The 12,903-nt window shown below is 38.9% G+C and overlaps 1 protein-coding gene across 1 annotated transcript; it reads left to right on the forward strand.

Annotated features, from left to right (window-relative positions):
- The first annotated feature begins 965 nt into the window (after window positions 1–965).
- Window positions 966–11,822, forward strand: ralbp1 (ralA binding protein 1). Its single transcript, XM_056391320.1, has 10 exons — window positions 966–1,048; window positions 3,318–3,623; window positions 4,594–5,025; window positions 5,170–5,519; window positions 6,096–6,257; window positions 7,574–7,705; window positions 8,103–8,213; window positions 8,405–8,526; window positions 8,632–8,752; window positions 9,984–11,822. The coding sequence occupies exons 2-10, from the start codon at window positions 3,374–3,376 to the stop codon at window positions 10,284–10,286; spliced, it is 1,983 nt and encodes a 660-aa protein (XP_056247295.1). The 5' UTR covers window positions 966–1,048; window positions 3,318–3,373; the 3' UTR covers window positions 10,287–11,822.
- Window positions 11,823–12,903: the final 1,081 nt, after the last annotated feature.

A 12,903-nucleotide genomic window follows, 5' to 3' on the forward strand; every position in this document is an offset into this window, starting at 1 on the left:
TTGTTTGTCTTTTTTTTATGATATTGAGTCACGACCTCATTTTGCTACTGCAGCTGTGGGTTTGGAGCAGACGCTGCCAACAAAGATCAGAGGACCAGTGGTGGAAGAAGCATTCAGATCCTTTTAATTAAATAATCCATTACAAATAAGAGGCCTGCATGAAATAACCTACTTAAGTAAAAGTACAGAGGTATTATCGACAAAATGTACTTTCAATATCAAACCAAAAGTAGGCCACTTGTTCTCCTGCTCTCTGATTCTATTTGACATTAGATTATTAATACTGGAAAATCAAAGTGTGAGCAGCATTTTATTGTTGCTCAAGGTAGAGCTAGTCTGAAATATGACCCCATCTACATTTTCTGTAATTAGTCAGAGGTTGAAGATCACTGGTTTAAAGCAATGTGGTGTATTTTATATTCTTATACTTTTCTTTATGTAAAATATTAATGTAACTTAACAATGGCTGTAAATGTAGTGGAGTAAAGCGTACAATATTTCCTCTACCTCTGAATGTAGTAGAATATAAATTTTAATTTGCATAAAATTGAAATACTCATGTAAGGTACAAGTACCTCAAAATTGTAGTCGATGAGTAAATGCTGGCTACTTGTACCACCACTGCAGAGGGCTAATGTGTTTCATATGTCAGAATGACCACCAGTCCTCTGGGTCCAACCACAGCGTTTGGGAAAGTACACATGATCCAGAATAACAAGTGGTTTCACCAAATTTAGATTACAGTTTCTTTTCAAAACAATGTTTGACAGTTTGTCGTGTCCACAGGTTTGAATAACAGCGAACTCGTGGTTAAGATCAAAACGATACCACAGCCTAAACATCCCTCATTAATTCCAGATCAGTCTTGGCCAAGAAACCTATATACAGTGTACATTTGTGGCGAGAGCTCCGTGCAACTGAGGCAATTCTATGTCGAACTACATTACCCATCGCGCACTTTTGCTGCAGCGCAAGCGCAGATGGGTTTATTTAGTATACGGACAGCCGGAAGCTCCACTCTGAAATTGACCGAACGGGATAGTGCGGGGTAAAGTTTCTTGTCTTTTGTGTTTTGCTTGTTCAGCGATAGTACAGCGGTTGCAAAATAGAGTTTAGCAGCTGTAGCTAACTATGTTTCTAATGTTGGTTTCGTTTGGACGACACAGCGGTTTAAAACGTGACGGACAGGCTGGCTAATCAGCTAGCTGCTAAACTAGCTGAAGTAACGTTAGCATATGGGCCCTTCCATTCAGAGGACAGCTTCTACTTTATGACAGATTATAGTCTAAATATGCTTAAATTTATTGATACACAAATTAATCTGAGTACTTCAATAGTTAGTTGATGATATATGAGTGTTTGTATTTGGTTAGTTTTCCTTTGGAAACAGGACAGAGCAAGTAAAATCGTGAGGATAATCTGCCCACAGCGAAGGAAGATTAAGATATCAGACAGACAAAGAGACTTTATTATTAGTTTTATATTTAGAGTTCAGTAAAGACAGTGTTAGTTAATGTGTTACTGTTGTGTTGCATCAGTTATCACATCTATCTTCTTGGCACACAATGTAATTTCTTAGGAAAACTGTCCACTTCAATTTAAGAGTTGTTTCTAGTATCAATATGTAAAAGGAGATCTCCAGCTAGCTGTCAGTTTGAAAAACATTTTACAGTAAACAGCAGAGGAAGTTAAAGCTTATCCTTTTTAACCCCATTACGCACTTGCAGTGATAAAAACATGTAGCCTATAACGTGACAGCTTGGGAGTTCGTTTTTCTGCTCAATTTAACAATAAAAAAAGAAAAGAAAAAAAGAGCAGCATCAATAAATATCACCTGCACCTTGCAGACTGCAAACCACAAAATGTAATCAGAAAGACAACGTTTGGACGCCATTGCCATAGATCACCATTATACAGTGTTATCAGTTGGCACATAGGCTCTTCAATGACAGGTGTGATTAATCCTTTAACCCTCCCTATGTACTAAACATCTCAAACTGATGCAGTAGGACACAATGAAAACTCAATTAAAAGTGCAGTTATCCCAATGAGTAGGAGCAGTAATAGGGGCAATAATACATTAAATGTGTGCTATAAAATATATAATTTAATGTAATATTATATTTATATATGATATACAGTATATTCTTGGATCCCAACATACATTCATTTAAAAATGTTAATAGGAAAACATCGTGCAAACGTTCACAATTTCTTTCATATGTGAGACTAAAAACTAAAAAATCTGATATTTTTTATATATTTTTATTTTTATGTGACCATATGATGACAGGTGTGGTTAACCATCTAACCTGGTCAAGGACATGATCAAGAAGTTTTATCTTAAATAGGACTAAATTTTAATTTGCATACAATATTTCATATTCCTGATTATCAAATGATTGTGTGAACATCGAGCTCATCAGATGAAAAAATATCTGCTTATCGACACTCATCATGGCTGTTTCTGATAAATCACAGCTTCTATGGTTGGTGAGTTTGACTGTGGTTTCATTTTTACTGCCTGTGGATGTCAGAAGTAGGACATGGAAGACGGGCTTGTTCATATGGCAGAGCCCCATCTGGTGGGAGGACTTTACCGCTGCAGTTCTAGAAATGCAGAAATAATGTATGTTAGTCGTATCTTAGCACAAACCTGTATTTTCACTTTGTCCACTTGTCTGACATGGTTTTTGAACTTTGTGTACAAAGCTGTCTTTTCAGTGACACTTAACTGTAAGCCCCTGTATTTGATATATATTAGCAGTGCATAATAAACATGTAATAATGGCTTTTAACACTTTTTGAATTTGAAAATTTTGAAGTATTTATTAATGTAGTGTATTTGTCAACAATTATAACTTCTATTAAGTCATATTTTATATTATTACAACTTTGATTTGCTGTATAGAGCACTGGCAAACTTTTATTTAATCTGATAAACCCATTGAGATTGCGTTCCCTTTTGTGTGCGAGTCCTCTCTACACAAAACATAGTTGAGTCATATACGATTGTAGTACATATGCTGACTGGACCAAAACAATTCCAAACATCTTTAAATAGATTAGTTAAAAGTTTATATGATTAAAAAGGACTGGAAAGCTGGTGTTCCAAGTTCAGTTCACTATATCATCTTTAGTTCAAATGTGGTCTATATTAATAAAAGTCAGCAGACTACTGTCAGATAAATAATACCTGGATATCAACTGAAAAGATGTAGACCGGCTCTGATCTAAGCAGAATCTGCACTCCCTTGAGATTACCTGAGAGCTCTGCTTTGTATTGTGTGAGTATCTTATTATTCTGTTCACTGCAGGTGGGATGGAGAGGTGATGTGCCCCGAGCCAGAGGAGTGATAAGGCCAGAGCAGCCATGACCGAGTGCTTCCTGCCCCCCAGCAGCAGCCCTGCTGAGCAGCGCAGGGCTGAGCACCCAGGGGGCGTGGCGCGCACCCCCAGCTCTGAGGAGATCAGCCCCACAAAGTTCCCCGGGTTGTACCGCACCGGTGAACCATCACCACCTCATGATGGCCATCATCACGAGGCACCTGACGCCTACGTCTCAGATGATGACAAAGAGCACAGCAAGAAGAAGAACAAATTCAAGAAGAAGGAGAAAAGGAGTAAGAAATGATCCTGTAACTTGATTATTGAACCTGGAAATGGCCAAAAATGACATAAAAAAATTTAGCACATGGTCACATTTTGTCAACCTCTGGACCAGAAAGCTCTGGAAAAAAAACAGAATTGAATTGAGAATACGTTAAGGTGACTTCTAGTAAAACTGTTGGCCAGAGGGATATGCTCCAAACTTAATAGAAATCTTTGAGTTTTTAGCCTGATTTCAGGTAAAGCTACATGCTTGTTTTATTCACGACAGACAGTGACACTTGACAATAGAGCAGCTGAGAACTGAATGCCATTGTAGTGTTGCTGAATGCCTCCTCACTTGTAGCTGTTGAGTAAAGGAAGGGCTTCGCATGTTTCCATCCTGTTGGCTGTTGTTGCCTGTAGCAGTGAGAAATCGTCCTTTACTGAAAATGTTTTTCACTTAGTAGTTGTAGTTGTCAGCCCCTGTGTCTACTTTGTATCAGGATTTTTCCATGTCTGTATTTAGCTCCCACACCAGAGTACGGTGGGAGAGAGGAAGAGATGTGCAGTTTCAGGGCACACCCAGAGAGCTCTGTGAAGGTGTGTCTCAGGCAGTGGTGTGATACACTGTGCCCGTTCTGGGGGAAACCCAGAGTAGAGATAATTTGGAGGAGTAAAAAACTGTGTAGAGGCTGTTAACTGTCTTTGACACTATCCTGTAGCTGTGTGCTCTGAGGAAAAATATTTAAATCGAGCTGGTTCTGGAGAGGAGAGGCGTAAGGTGCAGTGGGAGCTATGCTAAATCGGTGGTTGACCTCTTTTCTAAGTCCCCATTCTCCCCCTCCTCTGCTATCTTCTCTCTCTCTCACACATCTCTCTTCCTGTTACTATTTCACTGCTATCATAGTTCTGTCAGAAGAGGAGGATAAGAAAACAGGGTTGTTTCTTCTCTCAGATCTTACCCTATTTCTGACTCTTCTTACTCTTTCTTTACTTTGACAGCGGAAGGCTACGCTGCCTTCCAGGAGGACAGTTCAGCAGATGAGGCCGAGAGCCCGTCCAAGATGAAGCGTTCCAAAGGAATCCATGTGTTCAAGAAGCCGAGCTTCTCCAAGAAAAAAGAAAAGGACTTCAAGGTGAAGGAGAAGGGCCCCAAGGAGGACAAGGCCAAGGATAAGAAATCTAAGGACCTGACGGCCGCAGATGTGGTGAAACAGTGGAAAGAGAAGAAGAAGAAGAAGAAACCAACCACAGAGGCAGAGCCAGTTCCAGTGGAGATCCCCACCTTCAGGCCGATCTTTGGAGCTCCTCTGGCTGAAGCTGTCAAGAGGACAGCTCTCTATGATGGCATTCAGCTGCCAGCCATCTTCAGAGAATGTGTGGACTACATTGAAAATTACGGCATGAAGTGTGAGGGTATCTACCGAGTGTCAGGTATAGAAACTTTGGGATGTTGTTGATTTTTATTTATTTATTTATATATTTAATTTTTTTTTCTTGTGAAAAAAGTTTTGTTATATGCAAAAAGTGAAAAACTAGTTTGTCGATTAATCTAATCTGTGTGTGTGATTGATCAAGGTATGAAGTCCAAGGTTGATGAACTGAAAGCGGCGTACGACCGTGAGGAGTGCCCCTGCCTGGAGGAGTACGACCCTCACACGGTTGCCAGTCTACTGAAGCAGTACCTCCGCGAGCTGCCTGAGAACCCGTTGGGTCGAGATCTGGCGCAGCGCTTCGAGGACGCCTGCGGTCGGCAGGTGGAGGCTGAGAAGGTGACAGAGTTCCAGAGGCTGTTGACCGAGGTGCCGCCGGACAGCCGACTTCTTCTCTCCTGGCTCATCACACACATGGACCACGTCATCGCCAGGGAGGCCGACACCAAGATGAATATTCAGAATATCTCCATCGTCCTCAACCCAACCATACAGGTCGGAGAAGGAGGACAGATAAAGCAGAAAACTTAGATTATTGGGGAAAAAAATAACAAAGATGATATGATGAAATGTTGCACAGAGAGCAGTAATTTAACAGCAACAGTCAAACTAAACATCAAAAAGAGAAATGGAAATTTTGGCTCAGGCTCAACTGTACCTAAAAGATAAGAAACCTCCCCTTAGCAACAAACCAAGCGAGTTTTTATTGGATCAAACAGTCAGTTCATCTTAGAAACCCTGGCCCAGTTTAGTGAAGCTAATTTATTCCCACAGGGTACAATCTGTGTGGCTGCTCCACTTATTGTGAACCAACAACCAACAGCAGCAGGAGCCACAGCACTGTTAAATAAACAATTCTTCCAATTAATGAGTGGGGTCCAGAGTCAGTTTAATCAGACCAAGTAAATATGCAGGAATTCTGGAGAAACTGGTGCAGAGACAATTCACACTGCAGTTTGACACACATAAGTCAAAGACAAGCTCACGTGCACTGCGAGGCTAGATGCAGTTTATGCCGTACTCTCTGGCTGTGTGCTTTGTGTTCACTGATTTGTTTCCCTTTATGTTTAGATTGGGAACCGTGTTCTCTACATGTTCTTCACACACGTGAGGGAGCTGTTTGGAGACGTGGTGCTAAAGCCTGTGGTGCGACCGCTACGCTGGTCCAACATGGCAACAATGCCGGCGCTGCCTGAGACCCAGGAGAGCATCAAGGAGGAAATCCGACGACAGGTGGGCTCGGTCCTAATGCAGCCTAACTGTCAGTTTTAGTCCATTCATTGATTGACAGAATTGATTCATGGAAAATTAAAGGAATAGTTTGACATTTTGGGGAAAAGATTTGCTTATTCTATTTCTTGCCAAGAGAAATAGAATAAGCAATGTTTGTGTGTTTTAATGTGAAGCAGAACCATAGAGAAAAATAGCCCAGCATGTAACTCTCTGTGAAACCACAACTTGTCAATTTTACTCTGTGTTTGTTTTGTTTAACAAACCAGATATAATGTGTTGATCTATGAGCTGCTGGTAGGCATATATTCTTTTATTTTTTTATCTCTGGACTTTGGATAGAACCAGCTCCAGCCCATATTGAACAGACAGATATAAGAAGGGTATGAATTCCTTCCTTTGAATAGCAAAATTTTGGCAAGTGTTTAAGTCATTCATCAGTTGGAATTGCTAAATATTTATTCTTAAATGTGAGGAATCCTTCTTTTTTCAGTTTTATATCATTGTAAATTAAATTATCTTTGTTTTTTAAACTGTTTGTTGGACTAAAACAAGCTATTTGAAGCCATTTAGTACCAATGAACGTTCTTTACACTTTTTTCAGACATCTGTAGACTAAAATGGTTAATCAATTAATCTTAAAAATGTACTACAGATTAATGGATAATGAATATAATCATTAGTTGCAGCCTTTATCCATTTGTACTTGAGAGTACTTTAGCAAGACACTGGACCAAAACACCTGTTTTCTGGTGCATTTGTACATTTGCTGTACATCCTCAGAGAAAAAGGTAATTTTAACTCTTCATTATAGAGGGTATATTGCTGTTTCTAAGGACAGTAAAATATTTCCATATCTTTTTTGAAGTAATCAGATGATAGATTGTCATCACTTTAAGCAGGGATTAAAGTGTTGCAGGGTAGAAACATAGTAATGCAGCAGGAATTTAGCAAAGTAAGCTTCTTGTGTTTATAGTACATTGTCTTGTCAGCAGTACAAATCTTTATCTTTGCCTCAGTGTCTCAGTGTACCAGGACTTGATATTTTGATACCATGTCTTCCAGAAGTTCATGATGTTTAGTTTATGTTCCAGCACATGCATCACGCTGCAATATAAACAAACATTTCACTTACCCTGCAGCAGACGCTCTTAACTTCACATCTTTGTTGGGGGAAATAAAATATGATACTTGTTTTATGATAAAGGTGTTCAAACGTGTGACTGTTGCATTCATTCAAATTATTTTGATTATATTTGTCACCTAAGTTTCAACCTGTAACATAAATGTGTGCGCGTGTGTGTGTGGGTGTCTTATAGGAGTTCCTATTGAACTGCCTGCACAGGGACCTGCAGGCAGGGGTGAAGGACTTGTCCAAAGAGGAGCGACTCTGGGAAGTTCAGCGAATCCTGACGGCTCTTAAACGCAAACTGAGGGAGGCCAAACGCCAGGTGAGTTGTGTCTGTGTACTGTTGTATCTGTATGGATGTTTATGTATTTCTTTTTGAATTTCTGCTAAAGATGGAATTAATCATAATATAGCAAGCAGCTGCCTGTTTGGTTTCATTATTAATGTTAACTTCAGGTGCCTGTTCTGCCAATAAGGCAAATAAAAGCAATGGTTAGTTGCTCTTGTTTAGGATCACTCCTGCCATAATTATGGGAATTATTTGCTGGAAACTGAGCACCAGATATTTTGTTATAGAGAACTTAGACATAGTCTAGTACAACACCACCACTAACCATGGCCGCAAAAATTACATTAGACTTGAATTAACACCTAACACCAAACCAGAACTGCCTGACCATTATGTTGTCTCTCTTTATGTTTCCTCTGCTGGCCTCCAGGAGTGTGAGAGTAAAATCGCCCAGGAGATAGCAAGCCTGTCAAAGGAAGATGTTTCAAAAGAGGAAATGACAGAGAATGAGGAGGAAGTTATCAACCTTCTCTTAACACAGGTGAGTCATTCAGATAAACACATTACATACTTAAAAAAAATGTGCTCAGACCAAATGATTATCAGTAAACCTGGCACAAAAGCCTGAAATTGTTTGTCCTACTTTAGTTTAGTTTCACTTTCACTATAACAATAGATGGAATAACGGATGGAATAATTTTGTGATTTTTCCCACATCTTTTCCATATTCAGGAAAACGAGATCCTGACAGAGCAGGAGGAGCTCATCTCTCTCGAGCAGGTGCTTCGTCGACAAATAGCTACTGAGAAAGAAGAAATCGAGAGACTGCGAGCAGAGATTGCAGATATACAGAGGTAAGAGAAGACTGAGATCATTTTGAGTATGAAACATGTTGTAATGTGATGCACAACAGGCATGACATACCTTGTAAGTCCGTAATCCAGCAATGCTTTCCTCAGTCGACAGCAGGGTCGCAGTGAAACAGAAGAATATTCATCAGACAGCGAAAGTGAGAGTGAAGATGAGGAAGAGCTGCAGATGATTTTGGAGGATCTGCAGAAGCAAAACGAGGAACTGGAGGTGAGAAAAACATTCAGAAATTACTGGCCATTAAGTATTATCTTTCAGTTGAACTCTGAGTAAAATCTAGAAACTACATCACACTTGAAGAATACACTGATTGAATTGGTTGATAAACAGTGACACTGAGTTTTTAATTTTAGGCATGGTTTTCTTTCTCTGGAGGCTTTTTTAAAGGTGGACCTAAACAATATAGAATAAAACCACTGATATATCTTATATATCTTAGTGGCGTAGCACAAAATCTGGTTCCCTTCATATGTAAAATCTCCCATTTTTTTAAATAACAAGTAACCACATGCATCTGTAGTGGTTATAATGCATTTAATAAAGTCTCAGCATATCTCAGCCTCTTTTCTCAACACACTGAATTTACTGGATGAAACTTCACTGTGAGGTTTTAATACATTATACATCATTATTTCTGTTACAGTTTCATTGTAACATATTGGCAAAATTAAGGTTAATTAGTTTCCGAGTAGTGCTAACCTTGTTGTAATATAGGGAGTAGCATGATAAAACTCCTAGAAATCTAAAGATACAATTCTTAATGGAGGGAGTAATGTTAAGAGGGAAGCTATTTGTAAGTTTAGCTGTTGCTACATAGCCAACATCAGCTTTAACAGCTGTTATATTACCAGTCTTGCCAAGACCTTCAGCCATTGTTGCGTCTGCAACACTAGAGGTTATAATACGTTTTCTGAGCAGTGCTATTTCTTCAGAGCAGACTCGACGCTACAGTGACTCTGTATCAGAAAGTGATAGTGAGTGACAGTCCGACTGGGCAGGGGCTAGCTGGTTAGCATGCTATCTTCAGTAGAAGAAAAGAATTGATAGAAATAGAAACAAAACAAATGGGCTGCTTATCACCACCGACAGCTCTTTATGAGTAGATGAATAAAGTTTGATTCTAGATTGTAACGTTTCCTTGAGACTGATAAGTAAACCGCTGTTAATACTAACGTTGGATGTGTAACAGTAACAAAACTTAATAACTCCTTGTAAAAAATAACTTAGCCAAAATAGTAAAATTCTTCCAATACTTCAGTTTTATGTAGAGGAAAAAGACAAAATAGAAATAGTAAAAAATTGCAGACTTTTTGAGGGCCCTCCGTACGCTGGGGCCCTAGACCCACTATGCCCCTTACTTCATCCCTGTACATTCTCTCTGAGTATTACTATATGAACTCGTAGGTTTCTTGAGCACTGTCTGTATTTTGTTGCCCTGTAGAACAAAAACACCCACCTGAACCAGGCCATCCATGAGGAGCAGGAAGCCATCTTGGAGCTCCGTGTACAGCTTCGCCTCCTGCAGAGCCACAAACTGCAGCAGGAACTGATTGTCCAGCCGCCAGCCGAGCAGGCACCACCTGCTCAACCAAGCCCAGAGGCTCGTAGCGATGAGCAAACCAAACGCTCTGTCATCACCACGGTGGCCGCCAGCACCGACACGCCTGCTTCGGCCAATGGAAAGGCAGCTAAGGATCCTTCAAAGCCCTCGCCGAGCAAAGACAGGAGAGATACCAACATGTGAGAGGTCAGCAGTGCATTTGGTGGCTCTGTGCTGCCGTACGTCTCTGCCGCTGGTCAGTTGTTCTGTAGTGTCACTTGTTATCCACTGGAGATTTCACATTGCTGGATCTGTGAGTTCATTAGTGATTGTGTCCACCAAGTGGCAGTCATGTAAAAATCTCTTATATGTCTAGTGTCTTTGGCGTCCCGACTCTGTCATCACAAATCAATTACATTGTTTCCCATTTTTCCATATATATAACACAAACACAAACGAACTAGGAATAGAGCAGCTGCTGTAGCGGACAACTGGCTACTAGTGAGAGAGAGGAGGGGGGACCATATTTTCAAATCCACAGTGCCAAGCCTGTATGAAGGATGAAGAGGGGGGAACAAGGCATGATAGGATTCTTAAAGCATGAAAGGGGATGGAAATGAGAGATTACAGAGGGTTTATTTTTCACAGGTAAAGACTTGAGAAATAATCACTAGATATATTCTCAGTCCCTGTAACTCTTTTTGTCATTTACCTAGATGCAAATTTGTCATGTTAGGATAGAGACCACTGTGCCATACCCAACAATGCCAGACTGGACACGTTTCCCCAAAGAACCACTATTACAAAAACCTCTTTGAAAAATGAAGAATTTATGATTGGTCTATCTATATATTATATATTTAAGTAGTATTCTGAAGAATACAAATGCCTATTCAAGAAATACATTGATTTTAAATTACAGCTTTTTAGTAATATATGAATATATGTATAAATATATTGTAGATGCTTTCTTTTCTTTGAACAGCAGTGGTGTTGTACGTTGCAGCTGACCAGTGGATGAAAACATGAACCGCAAACAAATATGCAGAAAAAGTATATTCATCACTGCAAAATGTTGACAAACAACTGGAGGCAGTTTCCTGTGTCGTGCAGTCATATTTTCTGTTATCTCTGCCTCTCGCACAAACAAGGAAACATGGGAAGTTACACTTCTCCTGTGTTATGATGGCATAACAAATCTGTAGGGATGACTTTTGTCTCCAGAATGTGTGCAGAGACACGCAGGAGGCTTATTTAGTTTTGTTGTATATTTGATCATGTTTTTTAACTCACAATGTGCGGAGTTGTGATTCATGGAATCAGCTGGCAGTTAGTGAGGGCAACATTAGTCAATCATTTCATTTCACAACTGATCCATGAGCATTGCTAAGTACTGTCAGTAGCATGGCCTGACTTACTTACCGTGTCTGTATATTATTGTAAAATTGCAAACATACTGTATTTTCAGCTCATATGTTTTGTCATATGTTTTTTTTTCTATTAATGACCTTTATGAACTATGCTAGTGTGACTGCGTCTGCTTTGGTCATGGGTAAATCGAAGCAATCTCATCTGGACTCATGATTCATTCGTGTTTATTAATCCTGTGACTGAAACATATAAATGCTAGATTGGGCTCAGAAGCTGCTCATAGGGTTATTTTCATATTGTTCCAAGCTTTTGTAGCTTATTGTTGCAGACAGAATAATGCTGTGAAGAATAAAGTGTCAATCCAAATAATTTCTCTGAATATCTTGTCTCTGTCTTTTACACAAAGCCCAAGTTTACCTTTTTCCTCAAGTATGTTTGACTGAATGTGTAGTCTATATTTAGTGCTGCCCGTTTTCCATTACACATTCTTTGAATACTTTTCAGTCTCACATCATATTGAGGCTATAAAAAAACTTTTGCATCCATTTTAATAAAGTGAATTGTTTAACCGGTGAGTTTAGACTCAGAATCAAAGCTTGAGTATTTCAGAGATTAGTGGAACCACCCGACTTTTTTCTCTCATTGCTTTAACTGGTTTCCGATTTGGAAAGTAGACGCATCAAGTAGGACAAAAACAGCCATAAGAAGACCGGATATGGGCAAATGTTGTTTCAAAATTAAAGCATACTTTACATTTTTTTGACTGAATTATGAAATAAAAGTGTTCACATGTGACCTTTTTTGCCATGGTGTCTGCAGTGGTGAAATACAATTAAGAACATATTTAAATATTTCAGTATTACCATTATGCTACTTATACTCCACTACATTTCAGGAGGAAATATTGCACTTTTTACAGAAAACAATTTATTTCACACATTTAGTTATCAGTTACTTGGTATCATTTGTTTTTACATGCATAATAACAACACAATGTGATTTTGCTGAAAATACGTACTATACATACTATTCTTACTTGAGTACAATTTTGAATGCAAGACTTTTATGAGTTATGGAGTCTCTTTTATGTTACATTGCATTAATGTAATGCTTAAACTGTAATTTAAGTAAAGGATTTGAATAATTTTATAACTGGGTGCATGTTAGTTGTATTTTGTTTCTCCAAGAAAAAAATGACTATCAAAAATAAAAATGTGTATTATGGGGCAAGTAAATTCATTTAAAGTAATGATTCAAATCCATTTCATGTAAAAGTAAAATTACAAAAGTGTTATCAGTAAAATATACTGAAAATATCAAAGTTAAAGTACTCATTCTCATCCTGTGACTGATATTTGATTCTACGTGACATTATTATTATTATTATTATATTATATAAATTTGGAATGTAAGCACTAACCATAGCTGTCAAATAAGAGTAGTGCAGTAA

This window comes from Seriola aureovittata, chromosome 12, assembly GCF_021018895.1.
Source record: "Seriola aureovittata isolate HTS-2021-v1 ecotype China chromosome 12, ASM2101889v1, whole genome shotgun sequence".
Lineage (NCBI taxonomy): Eukaryota > Metazoa > Chordata > Actinopteri > Carangiformes > Carangidae > Seriola > Seriola aureovittata.